Here is a 24,096-nt window from a genome sequence, read left to right as displayed (position 1 = left end):
GTTTGCTCCTGTATCTGTTTTTTATGTAAGTGTACGTTGAGAATGCAGACTCACAGAGATAAGTTGAAGTAAAACGCACAAGTCCCTTCACTGCAGCCTTGCCAACAGCATTGTTTTCTGAATACACCTGCATCCAGAACTCTTCTTGGCTTTCTTCACTGTATTTCTGTTTTAAATTGCTGTCTTTGCTGATCTCAAGCAGATTTTGAAAAATTTCATTCGTCATTCCAGTAGGTTTATGTTTCAGGTCGCAGGAAAAAAGGGTTCATCATCCAGCTGTAGATGTCATCAGAGTCAATGTCGGGAAAATAATCAACTATGCTTCTTTCCAAACCTTGCAAGTGGGCAATACACATTTCGAGGAAGTTGGTTTGAAGGTTGATCTCATTTGTTTTGACAAATTCTTGCAACCGAGGAAAGTTGGAGATGTCTCTGCTCTCAACACACGCTTTAAAAAATGTAATTATTTTCCGCAAGTCTTTTATTTTCTCTAATTGTGCTCCTCCTTTCCCTTGAAGAGAAGTGGTGGTTTCATTTAGTTTTTCAAAGATGTCAGAAAGGTATCCCAATTTAAGCAGCCAATCGACATCAGTTAATTGTTGGATAAAAGGCTCCTCTGTAAATGTGACCACCAGTGCATCTTTTAGTTCAAACAGTCTGGCTAAAAAATTTCCCCTTGATAGCCACCACACTTCTGTGTGCAGCAAGAGGTGGAAGTGATCCATACCCAGATCTTCAGTGGTAAGTTTTAAAAGGTGTGCTTGAAGCGGGCAGCTCTTAACATGATTAATTATTTTCACAGCACCATCCAATACGACTTTTAAATCTTGCGGCATCCTTCTAGTTGCCAGAGAATGCCGATGGATGACACAGTGGCTGCTGGTGGCATTTCCTGCCACTTGCTTCATCCTAGACACGGCTCCCTTCACTTTTCCAACCATTGCAGCCGCTCCATCGCTGCAAATATCCACACACTTGCTCCATTCCAAATCATTTTTCTGTACACATTTGTCGATAGCTTTGAAAATTTCGTCGCCAGTGGTGTAAGTTTCATGCACTTCACTCATCAAAAGTTCTTCTTCTATTTGCATTTCGAATGGATACCTCACAAACACAAGAAGAACAGCAAGTCCTGCAACATCGGTACTTTCATCAAGCTGTAAACTAAAAAATTCACAAGTTTTCAGTCTTCTTATAAGCTCGTTCTCCACAGACTCTGAAATTGTGTAAATTCGCTTGCTTATAGTGCTATTTGACAGCTGCACAGTATCAATCTTCTTGGCCATGTCTGGACCTAACATGCAACTTACAACATCCTTCACGCAAGATTTAATCAGTGTCTCGGCAATAGTATGGGGCTTTCCAGCTTTTGCAATGTGTAAACTGACAATAAATGAAGCTTCAGTTGCATTTTCATTTTCATTTTTAGAAATTCTCTCCATCATGGATGACCCTGCCTGAAGAGATAAAGCACGGCATTTGAAGATTTCTTCACCTTTATGTACTAAATCAGAATGATTGCATTCCAGATGTCTTTTTAATTTGGATGGAACCAAGCAGCCATTAGCAACAATTTTATGTCAGTTAACGCAGTGCCCTTCCGGTGCCTGTTCATTCCCAACCGGAACAAAGCCAAACAACGTGAGGTAGGTAGGATCATATTTTCTTATTTTTCCTCGGATTTCCTTTTGGTCGTGAGTTGCCTTTCCGCGAACTGAAGCAGACCAACTTGGATGGCTTAGGCTCGCAGGTGTCTGCTGGGATATTTCGTCTCCTCTGACGATGCTGGTTGTCATTGAATCAGTCGCTTCAGAAGCTTCAGTGAGTTCACCACCTTTTCATTTTAAAGACCAGTTTTTAGCCAATTGTCCATAATTCTGCAATAAAAGTAGGGACTCAAATAAATAAAAAATTTCATTCCATTGCATGCAGACCCCTCCCGAAACAGTATCATGGTTATGTGGCTGATTTTGATTACATCTGCTGAGTTAGTACATGTGATGCATTGCAAATTTGTCTACCTCGTAACTTAAAAACTAACCTCTCGTCAAAACATTTTTAATTTTATGGAACTATGACGAAAATATAAGCACGTACGCAGTCTCTAGCCATACATTAAACATTATATTTGCTAAATAATCAGTCTCTTAAAAGAAAAGAATAAAAATTTACCATCAAATCCACTGGAATCTTTTTTTTTTTTTTTTTTTGCGACAACAACCCGGTACTACTCGAAACAAATGACGCACAACCACAAAAATGGCCGACGAGTGGCAGACGTAGCATATAGACAAGGAGATAATGGTGTTGCCATGTTATAAAAATGGATTCTACTGCTAAATTGCTAAATCTTAGTGAAAATTAAATATTATTGCCACGGCACCCCTGGCATATGCTCGCGGCACCCCAGGGTGCCGCAGCACCCAGTTTGAGAACCTATGGTCTAAAGCATTTCTCACCAGTATTTCCTCTCATATGTAGGTATTCCAGCTTGGTAAACCAATGAGCATATCTACTCACAAGAAACCGTTCCAGTTTCCCGTTGAAGTGGCAGGTTATGCCCACGAGTAGATCTGCTTTTAAGAAGTAAAGTTTCATCCTGCAAAGTAATGCATGTGAAAGTTGGCAAACACAGTCAGCTTCCACCATAAACACAAACCCACAGTGTTGCATTGGCCATCAACATACCTCTGCCTGCCAGTAGGAGGAAACATTAGTATGAACCAGGCTATAAACAGACTGGATGAGAAAAACAAAGTCACAATCACATCTATGGCTTCTGACTGCTTCTAACTTAGCTGATTTATCTCCAGCCATCACAGGTCATGTATTGTCCCTTCGAATAAGCCCTTGTTTGGGAAATTAGAACATTGTTCTTGGAGGCTGCATTTTTATGAATAGAACCCAAAATATCCTTTCTCAGCATTTGCTACATTTGACTCTCTTCCTGGAAAAGCCTGAATGCACAAACTGCAAATAGCCTTCTGGGGCTTCATTTAAATTTTGCTAAATGCAGCAGCAAAACGTTATGGAGAATCAAGCACAGAAGCGTCATTTCCAAGAAAAGCCTTGTTGCCTCTCCAGTTTGTGCATATCTCATCATCTGAATTAATCACATTGTTCACAGGTTGGTGTATTGTGCTGATTCTGGGTGCATGAGAGCATGCATGCAGGAGCATTGTCAAGGAGTTCTGATTATCTGACTGTATTCAGGAGAGGAAGAGGCTGCAAAACGTTATATTAGGAGCCAGTCATACGAATCAGTTCAACATTTTGTACATTTCTTCTTCCCTCACCTGGTCTCTCCAGCCACAACCTTGCCTACAGAAATCATTGACATAAATCATGCACTGAGCATTGGATGGAAAGATTAATGAATCTGGACAGTACCTACACAAGGAGGTCATCTTCATCAATGTGTTTTTAAAGGTACGACATTTGAGTGTCACACATAATATGTGCTGAACCTCTTCACACTGTAAATGCTTACAGCTCCTTCACAAACTATCTGAAAGTACTAAGAGGACCTAGCTCATACAAAATGTGCCCAGTTATTTTTCATTATCACAAACATAGAATATAATCTGTACTGATTCAAGCAATGTGGCCTTTATTAAAACACACTAAACGTTGCTTTCTTGCTGAATGGAAACTAGAGAGAGAAAAGAAGACCAGGAGAGTGAGAAATTTTAAGTTGAGTATATACTGCCTTTCAACTGCACATGGGACAGCCAGAAGCACCATATTTGGATACAAATCACTCTTTGATTATTACCTCTCAACCACATTTAAGCTGAAGGTCTGGTAGTTTTAGCATCTGACTTTGCAGGAAAGGAATGGAGTGAGTGAGTGCATTTTCAAATGCTAGTGAGGTGAGTTTAAATCAGTGGTTCCCAAAGTGGGCAGTACCACCCCCTGGGGGGCAGTGAGATGACCTAGGGGGGCACTAAGAGGCAAGGTGGCAGCAGGGGGTGCTAGAGGTGGGCCCCTTCAACTGTGTTGTTGGGTAGGGTAGGGGGAGTTGGGGTTGTTTGTGGAACCAAGGGGCAGTGGCCTGAAAAGTTTGGGAACCACTGGTTTAAATGGTGGCCAAGAAGCTGGGGGTGGACCTTCTTAGTCTGGGGAGCAGTGCCACTTATCTAACCTGTCTCTACTGTCCCACTTTCTGAAGTTGTCCATAACTTCACAACAGGCACTACATATCCTATGATAGTAACAGCAGCAATGTTGGAAGCAGAGAGAGAGAGAGAGAGAGAGAGAGAGAGAGAGAGAGAGATGAAAGGAAGCATGTGGAATGGGAATAGCCAGGAAAAAAGGTAAGACGAAATCTGACAGGACTCACCTGGATGGCTTCCACAGTGGTTATCTGCCCTACATTTGGGAAGTGTCCCCCCCTCCCGCTTTCCCACAGTATCTTGGTGTATTTGTGCACCTCCAGGGCTTTCCCCAGCTTTTCTTCTGTCTTTCTTAAACCTGCTTTGTTTGACATTTTGGGAAAGATTGCAATAAAGCTTGGATGGCTGCTGTGTGGATAGGACAATTAAGATTTTCTGGCCCATGTGGTAGCCATTTTTCCTGACCCTGTCCCTGCAGCAGCCATGCCCTCCCCATGCTACCAGGGAGCTTTTTATTTTTAAAATAATAGGCTTTAGAATATTGTTATATCAATATACCATTGTAACATTAGGTGTAGCAGGTTCTCTGAATTCTCACTTTTCATTTTTTTAAAAGTATGATATGATACAATAAAAGGCCATCACAATTCGCCATACAAAACCCAGTCATAAACAACATTAAAACAGTCCAACCCACACACAAAAGCTAGTATTTAAATGAATTAAACACCCTGATTAAAAACAGCTTTAGCTTGGATTTTCTTGGCTGCTAAGGCAAAGAGTGACACTCTATAGGAGACAACCGGATCGGTGTCTGAGAGGAGAAAGAGCAGCTTCTCTGAATCTGAAAAAAGATTTAGACCCTTTAGAAATGCTGCGAGAAATTTAGATCTGGGCCTTGTATAAAGAGGACAGAATAAAGTGTAAGACATTAGGTCCTCTGGAATTGCAGCTCCACAAATACATAGACAAGAGGCCCACGGAGCTTGGAAGTGACGTCCAGCTCACAAAGCCTTTGGCATAGTTTGAAATCGGAGTGAGATAAAAGCTATTCTGAGATTGTGGAAGAGAAAGTAAATCTCTTGCTGCTTTCATTACAGAGATGTAAAGGAAAAAGGCATATCATTGCGACTGAAAGGGCTAGAGACTTTTTAAAATGATAGCTGACAGTTCAGAGAACCTGGTAATCCTATAATTGCAATGGTATATTGATATAAGAATATTCTAGCACTTAAAAAAAAGAATAAATTGTAAAATCCCCTTTGACCCAGGGAAGGTGGAGGTGGCCACTACTGGGGGATTGGGGCAGGGAAACTGTGGGGAAACCTGCCGTCGGAAAGCCGTGTTGATGCTGCCCTTTATGTGCAGCTGTACCAGAAACAAGGAAACCACAAAATCCATTCCCGTGACACCCTGTTCATTCATGGACATCTGGCCGTATACCACTGTCTTCCTTACTTACCAGCCTTCCTTGCTTACCAGCTTCCTTCCCACCCTTCTGTTTGCTTGGCAAAAAGGGGAGAGAAAACTTGGGTTTGCAACTTAAAGCCATCAAGGAACCAGAAGATATGAAATAGATTGCAATAGAAATAGAATTGGCCATGTAGTCCCAAGTTCAATAGGATGTGAAGTTGTTTCAAAACCATTTATCTTTTGCTCCCCCCCCCCAAGTCTTCTTTCTTCACAACTACTCTTCCCTCAGGTTTATATTGTTGTCAGTTACCTTCCATAGTTGCTTTATTTTGCTGCCTTGCCTCTGCACAGATGTCATTTGATCCTCAATCTTTCTTCCTGCCTCCAAAGCTACTCCTATCGCTAGGTTCTGTGTGAGATTTAATTACAATAATCAACCACTTTCCCGTCTCCCACAGAAGCTGGACTGCAAACATAATGACAGCTTTGCTCCCTGAACAGTTAGAATGTCCAGGAACATTCTGTGCCATTGACCCAGCTCAACCAATCAGTGTCAGAGATTTCACTACCACAAATACAGTACAATATAAATGTTTTTACTGAGAAGAATGTAAGAGAGTAAACATGAAGTTATTCAGATAAAGGCTGCCATGAAAGAGAATCGAATAAAAGGATATTGAGATATGGGGTATGGGAATTGCAAGTATTGCATTTTCCAAAAAAAACCCAACAACATAGATATGGGCATTACAAAATGTTCTTTATAAAATAAATTAGATTTTAACATAGAGAGCTTGTATGCTTTTCTTCCCTGATGCCTTGCTTGAATAGAACATTAAAAGTTTGGAGGCAACACAAGCTTGACATTTCCAGCACCAGCAATGATCAAATATCTGAACAATAATTTAAAACAATGATTCTTGTTACATTAAAAGCCCACAAAAGATTCATTGTCAACGGTTTTACTTTTCTCCTCACAAGAATAGTACATTTGAAAACTCCAGATGAGAAGTTCAAGGGAAATGTTGAAACTAAACGACAGTTTTGCTGCAACCATTTAAAAAAGAAAGACGAATGTCTTTATTTAAACTTGCTAATGCCTACTTACTTCTCAGAAAATGGCAAAAGGTGACATGTCAGACAGGTATGATTCACATGTCACATTTTGAAGTCATGAGGAACTTATCTTATCAATTACTTGTGGCAAATAGCGCTTAAGAGTGCACTGCCAAGCAAGGACGACTAGGTTACACGGGCTTCCAACCTGTTACTTCTTCTCACGGTTTTCTATGGGCGTGGCAGACACCAGATATCACCACATGGGATGACATTCCAAAGACATATTTATCAGGTAAAACTGACCAAATAAGGTAGGGTTGTGATGACTTCACTACCTCAAAAAGTAAGTAACACATGAATTCAGGTGGCTGCGCTAAGCTCTTTTGTTTCAAAGCACAATCTGTTGATTTTGATTATACTTTCTTGCCCTGTTTCATCCATGATCCAGTTGGGGGTTTGCATTGTTCATTAGAAACTGCCCATTTCATCATTCTCTGATGAAAGAGTTGTTGGGCATAGGGGAGATATGCTTGGAGAACAGCCAAAACAGAAGCTCCATTACCAATGTAATACAATGATCAAAACACTGAAGATCACTATGGGAATTTCTGTGACTATTCATACTACTGTGATCCCAGTCTATTCTAATCTTTAGATTTATAGATAAATCACTTCTAAAACGAGCATCACAATGTGTCCCATTTCCCACAATACTTTTGGATATGATTCAGTCACCACAAGGTAATTTCACTGTATTGTTCTTCAGGCAATCAATATTTCAAGATTCAGATGATGATATCTGGCACTCAATATATCAGAAACAACTTTAGTTTTCAGTGATGACTTTCTTGCACAGCAACATCCCAGGAACCAACAAGGATACATCTCTATATCTAATTCCCACATGTGCCCGCTATCTGTAGACCCATTAGTTCTGCAGAAAAATCTGACATAAAAAATAAAAAGCGTTCTCTGTGCAAGCACAGAGAACACACTTACCTCAGGCTGTCAGCAGCAACAGCACAGGCCAGGAGTCATGCTGGGCCTGGTGGGGCCTCAGCTCTCCCACCCAGAGGAATCCAGGTGAGCTGCTGAGAGGGATGGTGTGGGTGGGACGAAGAAAACCAATAGAAACATTACACACAAGGAAAAAGGCAACTCAAAGCTGGCTTCTAGAAAAAGATGGGGGTAAAAGTGGTCTCAAAAGAAATAGAAAAAGCCCGAGGAAAAACCCAAAAAACTCAAAGTGAAAATTAAAGGCACAAAAATGAGTGTGGAAAATCAGAAGACAATTCAAAGCTGTACAGGGCCAGAATTGACTTTAAAAAAAAAACATGCAAAAAAGTCCACTTTCTAAACATGACAGAAATTTCATCTGAAAGGTCTAAGAAAGCTTGGAAGCACCTATCTGTCAGTGTTTAGGACTCTGTCATCCCGTGCAGGCATCCCCATCTGCAAGCACTGCATAATGTGAAAACGCTTGAAATCTATGGGTTCGTGCACTGCCTCCTCCCTGCACGTGGAGCAGAGAGTGAAAACTTCCATAAAGCTGAACATTCACTAACAGTCAAGCATGGGGATACATAGATAGTAAGCAAGATCAGTTGGTTACCCCCCAAGTCAAGTTTATTAATGAAAAGATAATTTAAATCTAAAATCAACTCTAAACGATGACATCTGAGAGATGAGGAAATAAAACAAGCAAGACCACCCATGGGTCTATTACCCTTAGAGCTAGGGACAGCTGGACTAACAAAAGATACAAAACCAGAAAAATGTATGTGTTCTTCACACTAAGTTTCTTGAAGTAAAACAATATCATGAGCATTAATAAACTCTTGAACTTCGGGAGAGAAATCCCGTGGAATCCAACAAGTTAGGTTCCAAGAAAGGATTTTTTTACAATAGCCAGTTTTGAATTTGGTCAAGACTAGCAGGCTGCTTATCAGTTATAATATTTGGTACTGAAGATATTGTCACCCAATTAGGTTGAGCATTCTCTTCTGCAATAGAATTCTTGTCTACTATAATGTTGGTATCCTCTCAAATTCTTATAACGTTGGCTTGAGAAGAGATACAAATGACAGAGGGATTCTTGGAAGCTGACTCCATGTCAGGTATGAGGTCATCTTGCAGCATATTATCATACATTATTCCAGGAAATTCCTCACTTCCATGAACATTTCTCACATCTCTCGCTGCTGCTCTGGAATAATTGTTAACGTTGTTTATCCCCACATCTTCTTGTATTTGTATGTCTCTGTCCACAGATTCCAAATTTAGATTACATTTTCCTTGACACGGAACTTGGGCTTGTGTTGCCATATCAGAATCTATATTATTTGATTTCTCGGGAAGAAATACATTCAAGAACTCAGCCTTGTTATATAGGTTCTGCAAGATTCTTAAAGGCCATTAACGCATGGCTGTGTGTGGATTTATTTGTCCCTGTACTGTTGCACTATTTCCCCAAAAAACTGAATGCATGGGGAAAAGGAGTACCTGGCAGGAGCAGCCGGCACTCCGCGCTCCTCCCCACTGTCCTCGGGCAGAGGCAAAGGGAAGCCAGTGGGGAATGGAGGCTGCTGCTGCCGATCCACGCTCCTCTACCCCACCGTCCCTGGGATGAGGTGGGGGGTCGAAGGAACTGCCTCTGCCTGGTGGAGGCGAGAGGAAGCTGGCATTGGGTGGAGGGGGGAGAGGGAGAGAGAGAGAAAGGGGGCCACGGGGTTGGGTGGCGCTGCTGCTGCTGCCGCTATTAGGCCAGCCAGGCTTCTTCTGGTGAGGGAGTCAATCCGGATGCTGACACGCTCCAGATATCTCTCACCATTGCAGCGGACTTTAAATTAATATTGCAGCAAATCAGCATTTTGAAGACCCAGGGAACTTCCGGGATTGGGTGGTTTGATCACGCAGGCCATGCGTGTTGACTTGGAAGATTCGCCACAAGCCAGGGAGATTAGCAGGATAAACGGCCATGTGTTAATGGCCAAAATCTTCTATGGAGTTGTTAACAGTCTCCTGCCTCACCAAAACTGTGGAAGTATTTCTCTTTTTGAAATGCAAGGAGACAACTACACTTTCTTGATTAATCCTACATCATCAACTCTTCCATTTACTGGAGCAGGAACAGAGTTTAATTTTGCCAGTTCTTTTTTAGTTATGTTTATTAAATCCTGAGATGATTTTTGAAGACTTAGCAGTAACTTTTTTAGCAATAGTTACTCCCAGTGTTTTAGCAGTAATTGCTCCAAGTTCATGGCCACTAGATGTCCTATCACTATTGTTTGATAGAAGTGGATGAATAATTTAATCAACAAAAACAGAGTTCAAAATGTGAGAGGAATTTATGCATTTTTAGGAGTATCTTAGGAATAGTAGGTTGGGAAAAAGTAAGGAGCAATGTCACCCCTGGCAGCATGTTCACAAGTTTTTCTACTTTAACCACATCAACAAGGTGTGGCTCAGTTCTTAAAAGTGGACGGATGGAATGTATAACATTATGATTATTTTGCCAGTAACCATGGTTCAAGTCATTCTCAGAAGCCTATAATGCTATCTGGTTATTTTGTAATCGGCATGCTATTCCATGAGTAAGTTCCATCCCACTACCTCCCTTATCTGCTGGCTGTGCTACAGACCGTAGCTTCTGAGCTTCATTCTTTACCAAGTTGCTTGAAGTCTTAACTTGCAGAACGTTTAGACCATTTTAGGGGACAGAATTCATAGCCTCCTCAGTAAAGACTCCGAAGTCATGCTCAAACCATTTAAGCTGAGCAGAAATTTGATTTAATTGCTGGAAAATCTCGATAACTGATTTTTAATTGAGTAAGCAATCATCTCCAACAAACTTCAGTAAAAGACCTTCCAGGTATTGCCAAATGCGCTGCTTGACCTCCCGCCCTGTTCTTGGCAACTACTTCAGAGACTCATTGTACTGTCTAAGCGTTAATAGCCCGCTGCCCTGGGCTGGCGCTCTGCTGCATAACCAGGGTGTCCAGGACAAGAGATCGGGTCACCCCTGCAGAACCAGCCAAATGGGAAGCCATGATCCTGACTGTCTCCTGATCCAAAGGGAAGCCATTAAATTGTCACTTTGTCCGATCTCTGCATCCGAAGTCTTTGATCCCTTTTGTTGTAGATAGGAGCCATCTGGGGAATCTCAACCCCCCCACCCCCCACCCCAGAGAAGGGTATATTTTGCCCTCCCTGACAGAGCAGTAAGGTTCTTCTTGGTCTCTGCCCTACCTCTGCTTGCTTATATCATGTGTGTTGAGTTTTGCGGAGCACCACACACACACCCTCCTCTCCGGTGACTTGGCTGGCTCAAGTCTCCGATACATCCCTCTCCCATTCCCCACTATATTTCATTTTGTATCTATATGCCACGGATTTTGGACATCTCCACTTCTAGATCGATAACGTATCACCCAATCAACAATATCCTCTCCTTGAGAAACGTCTCTAATCCTACCTCCTTTTATTCTTAGTTTCTTGTATGTATGTATTTGCAACATTGAATGAATGAATCTATACTAAACACTTTAATCTGGAATTCCTTGGTATGTCGTTATTCTGAGATTCACTGAAAACCACCCTGGTATACATTGGGTGATTCTGCTATATAAATAAATTAGTGCCGCTGCTCATGCTAATTTCCCCAATCAAAGAGCAGTTTTGGTAACACAGGTGATCTATATTCATATCACATCTGCATTTTAAATCATCACAAGGTCATGCTGGCTCATCTACTCCAAATAAATTAGAGGAGTTGGAGGAATCCCACAAGCAGTTAGCTAGCAGAGACTGGGACTTTAACAGTGCATTCCTGAGAGGAATGCCTGTGCCGGTCATAGGCCCCCGAAAACTTCCCACGGCTTAAAAAATCCGTGCAACCCTTTATAGGACTGCATGGGAGATACGCCACTAGCGTATCTCGCCAAAATAAAAAAAGAGTTCCTGGCCCGAAAGGGCTTTTGAGGCTGACTAAAGGTGGCCCCTCCCCCAGCCCAGTGCCGGAATGCCCTGGGAACACCTTCCACGAAGCCGGGACACCTCCTGGGACGTTGGCACAGGCTTTTACACTAGTGGGACGCCGCCGAAGGCCCTTTTGGCTTCCTGGGGAAGCACTGGTGCCCTTCCCACTGGCGTTCAGGCCACTAACGCTGGTGTAAGTTGCTTGGACACCCTTCAGGCTCAGGAATGCACTGCAAGTCTTGTAGGTTGCTAAATCTTGCTCAATCTCTGAATCATGTTCAATTTCAAGCGCCTCATATCGATTTGAAAAGTAGAAAACCAATAAACCACTTATATTGTTCTTAGTGGAAATAGTCATTAATTTTCAATTACTTTGTAGACTTTGTTGGTGTAGGCCAGTGATCGTCAAACTCCTTAGTCAACAGAGCCAAATATCAACAGTACAACGATTGAGATTTCTTTTGAGAGCCACCTAACTGGAGATGCCGGGGATTGAACCTGGGATCTTCTGCATGCCAAGCGGCGGCTCCCTCCTCACCACTCAGCACCAGCGCCTCGTGGCTCAGGCTCACCAGCACCCGGTGCTACCGGTCACGCACCAAAACTTCCAGCCCGCCGCTCCGCAGCACCTGGCCGCTGATGCCTTCCCCTCCGGACGCCACTACCGCCATCTTTGGAGCACTGCTTAACATGCCATGTGATTGACTGCAGACGCGCACTTTCCAAAGTGAGATGGGGGGAGACGCAAGCCCCAAGGAAGAAGCCGGCCGGAGACCGCCGAGAAAGTGCGGCGGACTTTTCCTCCACTCGAGAGAGGAGGCGGAGCGACGGGCAGCCCCAGAGCTCTCCTAGCCCTGAAGTGTGGCGAGCAGAGGGGAGGAGCGTCAAGGGAGGGACTGGGGGAAAGTAGGAACCCAGGCGGAGAGAGGCGCAAAGGAGCTCGACCCGGAGTTGGCCCCAGGGCATTGCTGCCACAGAGGTCGGCCCCATGCCTGTCTGGAAGGAGAGGGCCTGGGCCAACCCGCTCCGGACCAGCCCGTGTTTTACTGGCACGACCTGAGTTCGAGGTGGCGGTGAAGTTCCCTGGGTGACCTTTGGGGCGAAAACGCATGGGAGGTTTTGCCTTGGATTTGCCGCTCTGTAGATGCACATTTTCCCCATCTGAATTCTCAAAGCTGCAGGGGGGCTTATTTTTGAGCTTTGAGAATTTGGCTGGGGAAAATGTGTGTTAGAGAGAGGCAAATCCAAGGCAAAGCCTCCACAATGCGCCGCCGCCGCCTCCTCCTCCTCCTCTCTGTCGGGGGGGGTCTAGGGCTGCCCCGGGGATGGGGTCCAGCCAAAGGAGGAGGCGGAGGAGGAGGGGCGCGGCATCGGCAGCGGGTGGTCATGCAGGGCCGGCGCGGCACCTCCTGATCCCCTCCCCGATGGCGCACCGCAGCACAATATGGACATGCGGGCCCCACCCTGCCCTCCTTTCCCTGTGCATAAGAACATAAGAAAAGGCCATGCAGGATCAGACCGCCCCGCCCACCCCAACCCCGGCTCAGCATCCGGGCCCGGACAAGCTTCGACGGTGCAGCAGGTGGGAACTGGGGAATGCGGCTGCCGCTTCCAAGAGAAGGCGGTGGGGCACGGCCGCTTTGGCAAGCCCGGGCGCCCACCTGCAGTGAGAGGGCAGGCGGGTCTTTTGGGGGGTCGCTGCGTGTCGCAAGGGTGCAGCAGCCCACCCAGCCGCTCTTGGCAGCCGCCCCGCGGGGCCGGCGGGAGCCGGGAGGCTCTGCCATGGCCCCTCATCTTGCTGCACTCCTCTGCCCTGGCCAGGAGAGGCGCGGGGGGGGGCAAGCGTGTCCTCAGCAAGACAGCCTGAGCCAGGATTCTGAGCGGGTTCGGGGAGTTCGCGTGGCTCAGGCACGCGAGGGAGTGTTGGTCAGTCGGCTGATGGGTCCCCGCGCCTGTCTCCTCGCGCAGGCGTGGACGCCTGCCCGCTCTGCCCAGGCCCGCCTGAGGGGATTGAGTGGCGCTGAGGGGGGGAAGGGAGGGCAGCGGCGAGCGTCTCTCTGGGCCAGAGCGGGCGAGCAGCAGCGGCAGGAAGAGAGGCTCAGTTCATTCACACGGCGGAGGCAACGACAGCCACCGCCTCTCCCATCACCCGACCGAGAGCCGCACTCAAGGCACCAAAGAGCCGCATGCGGCTCGGGAGCCGCAGTTTGCCGACCACTGGTGTAGGCTGATATGAGTTCATCCTCTTACGTTTTTCCTCTCAGCTTTTACAAGGGCTCATAGTTTACAACCACTATCTAAAACAAATATAAGCTATCCAGCTGGAATACAGGGAATTTACTAGCAATTCTATTAATTACCAAGGACTGCTAAAAGTAAACCACAGCCTCTCCAATTAAAATGAAATTAAAATGAAATAAAATGCTAAATCTCTAAAACTCCAGCAGGAAAACATAACACAGCTGCATGCTGGTCGCCGTCTTGCCTCCTCTTCCTAACTTCTATATAAAGTAATGTAGTGGGACACTAAATAGCCAACTACACTAAGTTTTCTCTAAAATTTAAAATACATTTTTATTCAAGATGATCATTTGCCAAGGAGAATGGGGAAGGGGGTCCCATGCTGAAGAAGGAAGTGGGGCAGGTATGGTTTTTCCTCATTCATGAAAGCCCCGTGTGAAAACTTCCTGTTCTAGGAAGCCTCCAATTTAATCAAAGTTTACTGAGATGCCAAAATTTAGACACTTCCCCCACCCAGAATAGAGGAGGTAGGGGAGAAGGAAGGGAATGTATTCATTCATGATCATCCATGTTATGTATACATTGTGATTTCAAATGATATTTGAATGCAGTTTAAAAGTCAACCTGGTCAACTTTGAAAAAAATGTATGGCTTGTATAGGAGCATATAGTGAAGGCTTACCCCTTACTGTAGAATTGTTCATGCTAAACTTGGAACTAGATGTTTGTGGAGATATGTGGCTGCAGCACAGCTCAGGCCCCATGTTTTCTCCTACTCTCCTACAGTAATGTGTATTATAGGTATTTGACACCATCAAGCTCTAAGGTTCCCCATGCACAAGCAGTAGCCAGTGGAGTATGTTTGGGGACTCTAAATGTAAGGACATAATATTTAGGGATGTAATTTACCTGCTGGAAGTGGAAGATCTCCTGTTTTCAGCTCATGTTGCCCACTACTGCTCTTGTGGCTCGCAGGAGGGGGGAGGAAGATTTAAAACTGCCATTGGCAAACGGTGTTACATCTGTTCCAAGGAAAACTTGGAAGTGACATCACTTCTGAGTGACATAACCCCATCCATCAATGGTGAGCCCATGTTCCTGCCCTCCAGGTCCCACCAGTTGCCAGCCAGTAGTTGGCAACCCTAATGATACCACATATTTTGTTTTATGTCACTTTGCTGAAAAAAGATGAGGAAGAGACATGGAGCTGATGGCAGCCACACAATCTCATTTTTGTAAAGTCTGGTTCCAGCATAAGTCATAGATGAATGAAGCTGTATTCTCTCCTATTGCTATTGCCATTGGCTAGGAAATGAAAAAAAAATGCATGACCAATATGAAACACTAGTATAACATGTCTAAATGGAAAATACCTCCTGGGTGTAGATTTTATACATGACGTTGCCTATTGAGTGATGCAGTGGAGAAGCCAATAAAGAACGTCAATAGCATGCCAGAAATAGCGAGAAGTATAGGTCTTCTAATTAGCTGTGCTACCATTTTCAAACATAGGGGATTTGTTGTATAGCTCGGTACAGACAATGAGACAACACAAGGCAGGATTCTTTAAACAAGGTTTTATTCTTCTGTCCTTCTTACAACCCCTCTCCACCTAAAATTCAAAAGTGAATATCATCTTTTAGATCTTCAACCAAACTATTAACTAGAGGTACAGCACAATTAGTCTAAATCTGGAATATGGGTTGCAGTTTGCTTCTTAACAATATAGATCCACAATTCATAGGAGTCTTTGTGGAATCCATTATGCTTTTGATACATTTTTTTAAAGATTCATGCTGTTATGAACAAATATCTGATATATTGTCGAAGGTTTTCTGATATAATTGTCAATTCTAAAAGAATACCAGAGTAAATGAAATTGTTTGAACTGGCAAGTTTTCATAGAAATCAATGGTTCTTTAAAAGCAGAACTTAGTATGGAGCTTTCCAATGGGTTTTATGCATAGGTTTTGTTAACAGAGAGCTATTTTCATGTGTCCCTTTAGAATACCCCATAATATGCAAGAGCAACACCCATGGGATTTTTGTTCTGTCACAAAAGTATTGAGTATACTCTCTGTATAGGAATAATACTGACTTTCTCACCATACTGCACATATTAAAAAGAAATATAAAGTGCTCACAAGGTAGTACCGTGCAAGGATTTATTATGCACACATGGACTCACTAATAGAAAATTGTGATATTGACCTTCATTTATTTAAAAAGTCAAGAGCTTTCAGGGCTTACAAAAGTTGTTGCAAAACCACTGATATTCTTTAAAAGCTCCTTAGATTCAGTTGGACATTAACGCCCAAGAAATTAATGAGCAGTCCAAATAGCTACTTACTTCAGGACACTCTTTATATGGAGTCTGTTGGTCTAGGTTTGGATCCAAGCTAAATTTTCATCAGCAGAACAGAACTTTCCTGCCTCTGCCATTGTAGACCTTCCAACCTCCTTGAAAGGCTGCTCTTGGGGACAGAGGATCCTGAGGAGCAACCTGAGGGTGGTCTGCAGTGGGAAGGAGTAATTGGTGGAAATTGCCATTTATTCTGAATCTTTTACTTTAGCACATCAATCTGCTGTTTGATGGGGGGAAATTAAAGAGAAAGCAATACTTTGAAATAAGGTCAGTCTACACGGCCTGGTCTTTGAAAGATTTATTTACTTTGGAAGGCTAAAGAAGAGTCCATAGTATCATAATCTGTCATTCAGTTCAGCTAGCCTGATTGCCTAGTTGGCTGTAGAAAATTTATTCTGGACAACTGACAAACAGGACATTTGATTTAAAGAAGTACACAGAGCTACAGTCAGCAGATAAATCACAATTTGTGATTAGCAAGACTATCCAATTAATCACAGACCTTTGGAGGAATTTACTAGAGTTGGCTCTCAATGGAAAGAACAATGTGTACTTAGTGGGATGTTTAGAACCTTACCCAGACAAGGTTCAAAGATCAGACCCATGATTTTTATTCCTTTCCACCCCACAGAGGTCTGGGGAAAGTGGGCATGCCTTTGTTGAAAGAAAGAAAACTTCCCCCGGATGGCAGAGAAGTAGGCTTATTCAGTCATTATGCCTTCAGCATTGTCTCTTCATACCATATAAAAGTTTATTCAGGCAAGCAAAGCCATTCAAGCCGCATCTAAATAAAGTGAACTAATTTCCACATAACTCATTTAGGATTCAGAGGTTATCACTTATTCAGTTGCACAGCCTGAGGAACAGTTGTGGAACAGTTGCTTGTTAACTTCATGGCAAAGCGGTTCAACTGTGCAGTACTAAACTCCTTTACCTTTGGAACAGAATCCTAATAAATTCTAAACATAGGGACCACATTAACTTATTTGTAAAAGAAAGGAAGATCTGGACTTCTCCTTCAAAGTGGCAAGCCCCATCTATTTCAATTAACAAGCCAAGATTGATTAATGGGCTAAGTTCAACAAGCTGGGAAAGAAAGTGCCTTCACAGGGACAGGAAGCTACCCTCTTGGTGTTTTCCATGTCAGGTTCCTTTAACATTTCCTGCTTTATAGAATAAGGATGCTGTTTCTGTCCTAATATGATTGTACTGGGCACATTGCCAATGGTGAGAGTTACAGTGCAATCCTAAACAGAGTTATACACTTCTAAATACATTAACTTCAGTAGGTTTAGAAGGCTGTAACCCCGTCAAGGATTGCATTGCTAAAATATAGTTGCCTCCAAATCACATTTGGCACAATTATCTATCTGTCTCTCTGTCTGTTATCATCACCATCTGTCATCTGTTTCCAATGCCTGCCTCTGTAAATGCTGAAGGCACAAATGTGGGAGACTGAGTTATGAAGGAGAGCTCCTACCCGTAGAGTAAAATCATGGGGGGGGGGGGTCAAAATGGCCTTACCATCCTTCTGCAGATAAATATAAGACTTGAGACAGGCCTCATGGGATTTTGGCTGTAAAGCTGTGCTACTGTACTGAGTGTCTTGATTAGGGTTGCCAGGTCCCTCTTCACCACTGGCGGGAGGTTTTTGGAGCTGAGCCTGAGGAGGGCGGGGCTTAGGGAGGGGAGGGACTTCAATGCCATAGAGTTCAATGCCAAAGCAGCCATTTTCTCCAGGTGAACTGATCTCTATTGGCTGGCGATCAGTTTTAATAGCAAGAGATCTCCAGCTAGTACTTGGAGGTTGACAATCCGAGCCCTGACTGTAAATTAAGTTCCATTGAAAAGCAATTTATGTTCAAACAAATATGTTATTAAATAATTGTACCTTTCAGACCTCTTAAAACTACATCCACTTGTACTTCTGTTGTTGCTGATGTGATGTCCCCTTTATAAGTCAGCCAGCTTCGGTATTATTGACCCTTTGATTAGGGAAATGGGCTCTGTTGATGAGGGTGAATGGGCCAAAAGGTTTCTGCTGGGAGACAGCTCACCAGTCACCACCCAGGTTGCAAAATATTGTGCCGTAGCAATGAAGCTACATCGCCTCAATGCTCCCTAATCTGTGGAAGTGTAAAATTGGGTGAGTCCTAATTTTGTTGGCCTTGGTTGTAAACATCTACTCTGTATGGTCAGTTTCTGTTTTATCTGGCATAGCCGCAAATAAAATTTATTATTTACTATGGCATTATACCCCATTGAAGTTCCTTCCCCAAATCCCACCCTCCTTAGGCTCCACCCACAAAATCTCTAGGTATTTCCCAACCCAGAGCTGGCAACCCTATCTAAGTCAGTCATCCGCATTACGATACCTGTGAGCACTACAGCACCCACCAGTGCCTTTCCTGGTGCGCCTTCTGCAAAAGTCTCTTCCCCAAAGCAAAGAGCTTTACAGAAAGGACTATCTTTCCTCCATTTCACTGGAGTGGGAGGAGCTTCAGACAACCCCAGGAGGACTTTGTGTCTGAAGGGAGGACCCCTTTGGAGGCACCTGCCTTCATCACAGGGAGATGTTTGACTTGAAATCCGCTAACATTTTGTGGAATCCCTCAACATTTTGAGACTGGACCCAGTCCTTATGGCAGCCATTTTGCTGTTGCACTCACTACCTGTTTTCAAAGCTCCAAAAGTGCCCACAGGTTCAACCAGCTCGGGAACCTCTGCTCTGTAGTAAAGTATAGGCCGATCTCCATTTAAAGTGATGGACCTGCCAGGAATTAGCTCACTCTGGAGAGCCACAGCACACCAAGTATGACCGTATACAGCACTGCTTACACAAGGTTCAAAATGCCAGTCAGTAATTTTGGTGTTACATCATACTCTTACTCTATTTATACCAGAACAATTTAAGCTCTGCAAGCATTGTGCTAGTGCAAGTGAAATAATAAAATAATCTAATGAAAAGAAGAGACTCAAAGCTACTTTGGCAGAACTGATACAACCTGGAGGAATCCACTAATAAACCAAAATGGCTTTGACAGCTTTCTCATGGACAAGAAACTAAATAACTCAACTGACCAAGGGACTACAGAGAATACCATTTATCACAATTAGTATTATTGTTTCTGCATAGCACTACTAACCGTTAAGGAAAAATCACAGCTGGTGATGAAACCTATGCTGCAATGAAACATTGCCAGTAAAACAGAGAAAGATCTTGAACTACAGATTAGTTTAATTACAGATGATATAATTGTGAGCCTCATGGGTTTAGGAGCCCTGTGGCGCAGAGTGGTAAACTGCAGTACTGCAGTTAAAAGCTCTGCTCACGACCTGAGTTCAATCGTGACGGAAGTCGGCTTCAGGTAGCCGGCTCGAGGTTGACTCAGCCATCCTTTTGAGGTAGGCAAAATGAGTACCCAGCTTGCTGGGGGTAAAGGGAAGATGACTGGGGAAGGCACTGGCAAACCACCCCGCAAACATAGTCTGCCTAGTAAGCGTCGGGAATGACCTGGTGCTCGCACAAGGGACTATCTGTATCTTTTTCTTTTTTTACCAATACAACACTTCTGAGAAAATGCTTAGGCTTGGGTACTTCAGAATAGAAGTATTTGCAAATATTAAGGAATGTTTTTTTATATATATAAATTTGTATTAAATTTTTGAGCCACTGAGTGAGTGTCACTGATATGTATGTTATTGTGGTTGGCGAGGTTGCTCTTGTGGTATTTCCTTTGTGGTTCTGTTACTGGATTAGCATTTCCTGCACAGCATATGAGGAAATGCTCTATCATGTTTTCACATGGGTTTTATGAACTTAGTTTCTGTATCCCCAAATTCACTCTGTGTAAAATGGAGCAGTTGTGGTAAATTGGAGACATACTCCATTGCCTCATAGAGCTGCTCTAAGGATCAAAATGTTGTAATGGTCAGCTGGGGTTGTTCAATTTTTGCTAGGGAACATTTGGTAGTGCTGCAAAATGTGCTCCCACATGTAAACCTGAGCAAGCCAGAAGTAACATTGGCCTGCCGCATAAATACAGGAGAGCCTGCCCATTTAACTAGACATGAGCTTCAACTGGCTGACTGTGACAGAATCCACTGCTACAGAGAGGTGTTGTAAATTAGTAAATTGACCCCAGGGAAGCCCCAGAGTATACCCCAGTGACCCTCTCCAGCTGCTCTGGAAGTGGGCATACTGTTTTTCAGACACAGCATGGACATTCCAAGGGGCCATTGACCAGTCACACCAGTCTAGCACCCACCCACCCCCTCCTTTTTTATTGTTTCTTTTTATACAAATTTCAAATATACATTTCTTATTCTGCATACATTGTTTATATGTCATATTTTTCACATTCCGTTCCATCCCTCCCATCTCCTTCCCTAACCCCACTCCTTTTCTATATTTTTTAGTCTCTTAATCCCAGCCACGGGCACAAAGTCTGGATCTTCCACCGAATGTCTTTTCTTCCTTCCGTTGATATCCACTCTAAATAGGTCTTCCACCTACTCGTGATTTCCCTGCTCTTGTCTTCCCATGAAGTCTTCTGGCGCATCATCTCGACGATATCCGACTGTATAAATTCAAACAAATAGTTGTGCCAGATTTCTATAGTCCATTTACTTTTGTCCTTCCAACCCAGAGCTATTACTGCTTTACTTGCTAATAACATAGCCTTGAATATGGCCTGGTCCCTCTTGTTAACCCCTGAGTTCCCTGTTGTGCTCATTAACATTAGGTTAAAATCTATGGTTAAAGATACTTTACATTTTCTCCTTATAATTTCTATTATTTGTGTCCAAAAGACCTTAACCTCTGGGCATTCCCACCACATGTGGGAGAACCAACCCTTAGATTGTCGACAGTGCCAACACATAGGGCTTAGTCCTGGAAACATATTCACTAATTGCGCTGGTGTTTTATACCATTTTGTAAAAAATTTATGTTCCAATTCATTGAATTTAATCACTTTTATTTCCTCTCACCCACCCCCTCCTTAATACAGCTCTAGAGCAATTCATAAAACTGGATGTGACAGGCCCATGATGAGATGTGTCCTAGCTCTGTATATGAGCTGTAGTGAAGGATGGCTTGCCCTAACCTAATAGATGGCAGGCCTAGCTATTAAGACCACATTTTTATATGTGTCACATAGGTTATTAAACCAGTAGTGACATAGGGGATAAAGCTGGTATTTGATAAGGAAAGCATGTACATCAGACATAAAATGCAATCCTATGCACAGTTACTCCAATCTAGACTCATTGATTTAAATGGGTTTAGACTGGTGTAAATCTGAATAGGATTGTACTGATAGACTCACCGGGATACCTTGGACAAGTTACAGTCTCAAGCTCAGGTCTACCGACTTCATGGGGGCATTAGTGGAGATCAAAGTTACAATTGTATGGCACTTCGTACAGTCCAAGAAGCAACTAAACGTTGACTAGCCAAATGAAATATTCGCTTTGCAGAGATCAGTAAAGCTCCATTAGTTGGAATTCATATTTCTTGTCTCATGGGGAAATTGTAATGGTCTTTTTGTTTGCCTGGTGGACATTTTTTTAAACAAAAAAAACATGTTTAATCATTTTGACTTTTACCTTATTTATTTATTTTATCAAATTTCTATCCCCGTCTCCCCGGCAAAAGCTTCTGAGGCCACTTACAGGTTAATACATGTAAGAAAGCTATGCATAACCATCCCCACACAGATCTGTTCCACAGACTTATGAGTCTGTTGGGGGTTGCATTTCTGCCCAAAGGTAAGACAAGAAGATGGTTGAAACAGATTTGAAAGGACTGTCTCTGCTACGGACACATTAGATAATTTTTTTTCTGAAGGGAAATCACCCTAAGAAGACGTTTTTTGGAACACATTGGAATGAAACTAAAGCAGATGAATTTCATTACCTCGTAATAAAATCAAACATAATATATGTGTATTTTTTTTTAATAAAAAATACAAATTAGTATTTTAAGTGCTTAAAAAATAGGGTCAGATAATATAGCAGCTGTAAAGTGTGAAAATAATGTTATCTGAAAATATGCATTGGTTGGTAAATGTCAAGCATATAATAACAAAAGCACATTGTTAAATTTGCAGCTAAAATGATTCCTTATTTATCCCTGGACATTAAATGCTTGTTCAAATAAACAAGCTAAATTTGATGGATATGAACTTAGTCATGTAGTGTTCCACTCATTTTGAGAAGTGAAAGCATAAATATTCTACTTTTACCTCAGGAGACCCGCTGAAAATAACTTTAGCCTCTTTGAACAGCAAGGACAATCAAACATAATTACCCTGTAAATGTTCTTTGTAGAAATGGTCTGCCATATGGGAAATTAGCAGAATTAGTTAAGTAAGATAATTTTTGTTTGATTGTTAAGGGACGTAATGAGCATATATGCTGACAGTTTTGTGAATTTCCACTGCATTGGGCATTATGCAATCTGCTTAGTTCAATGGTTGATGTAGTACAGAGTGATAATTGTTTTTAAAAATACTATTATTAATAGATCTCTTTCTTAGTTCGCTAAATTTTAACAGGAGTTACAAATGTTCATGATACTCTTCTAAACTGGCATCGTAGGCATGGTGAATGGATGGAGGTAGAGTTCTCAGCCTCCAGCTGGTGGCTGGAGATCTCCCGCTATTACAACTGATCTCCAAGCAACAGAGATCAGTTCCCCTGGAGAAAATGGCTGCTTTGGAAGGTGGACTCTACGGCATTATACCCCACTGAAGTCCCTCCCCTCACCAAAACCCGCCCTCCTCAGGCTCCATCCCTGAAATCTCCAGGTATTTTCCAGCTTGGAGCTGGCAACTCTAAATGGAGGAGCCGTGCAGCTCTGTCCCACTCACAGCCCATTCCTGAGGTTTGGAGCTGAAAGTGGTGTAGAGGCGGTGTGACCCCTGCACCAGCATAAGTGCCTACTTATCACGGAACAAGGGGCACTTACGCCGGCACGGGGGGCATTTCCATCGGCGCCTTGGTGCCACGGAGCTGCATAGGGCTCTTCTGCCACCGCAGCCTTTCCGGGACCTAAATCCCAGAAGAGAGCTGCAGCGCTGGCATGGGAAGGCGTTCAACAAAGTTTCACTTACCTGTAACTTTTGTTCATCGAGTTGTCTTTCTTTGCCAATGTGGGACTGCACAGAAGACCGAAGACGAACCAGGGGTGGCACTGACTTTAGTCAGGTTCCTCACCCCTTCCAGCCTGAGAACGCCCCTTCAGAAACAGTGGTGCGCCGGTGCTGCACCAGCTTTTTGTTGGCACAGCATCGCTGTTTACAGTGGGGCTAGTTCCCACATTTTCTATTTTTTATTTTCTAAAAGGCTTTTTTTTTTCCACCTTGCAGTGACAAGGAATGCTCTTTGGAGGCACTGCGGCAGCACCTCGGCCACGCTGTCTCCGGCTGCTGCAGGGCTCAGGAATGGGCTGTAAGCTTCATAATCACTAAGCTATGATCCTAGAGGAAAGATTGCTTTCCCAAAGCCACGCCTAACTATTTCACAGTGGTACACAAGTAGTCATTTTAGGCCACAACCATTATGTCATTAGACAATCCCTTGCATAGTTCAACTCTGCTACATAGGGACCAAAGACTACTCAGAATATACAACAAATTTTAAGGAAAATCTAAGTATTATTGCTCCATCCAACAAGCTTGACAGAAATTAAATCAGCCCTGGACATTTCTACAAAAGCTTTCTTTCAAAGTTCTTTTTAAAAGAGGCTGGTGACAATTTTCCTGGGAGAAGTCTTTATCATAAAGTCTTTATCATATATCACCGTATACCAGCACATGTTGTGTCTCTTTCCCATTTTCTCCACTGCATCAAAGATGCAAATAGGAATAAGGTTCTGGGATAGAATTCTGGCATGGATCTATTTAATTACGTCATTTATAGC

General features: G+C 43.2%; 1 protein-coding gene across 1 annotated transcript; it reads right to left on the bottom strand.

Moving 5' to 3' along the window:
* Positions 1 to 236: 236 nt before the first annotated feature.
* LOC130475951 (zinc finger BED domain-containing protein 5-like) lies at positions 237 to 1,442 on the bottom strand. Its single transcript, XM_056847788.1, has one exon. It carries the CDS (start codon positions 1,440 to 1,442, stop codon positions 237 to 239), a length of 1,206 nt encoding a protein of 401 aa, XP_056703766.1.
* Positions 1,443 to 24,096: the final 22,654 nt, after the last annotated feature.

Source organism: Euleptes europaea, chromosome 1 (genome assembly GCF_029931775.1).
Source record: "Euleptes europaea isolate rEulEur1 chromosome 1, rEulEur1.hap1, whole genome shotgun sequence".
NCBI lineage: Eukaryota > Metazoa > Chordata > Lepidosauria > Squamata > Sphaerodactylidae > Euleptes > Euleptes europaea.
The sequence above is the reverse complement of the archived record's forward strand: the minus strand, read 5'-3'. Positions and strand labels throughout refer to the sequence as shown.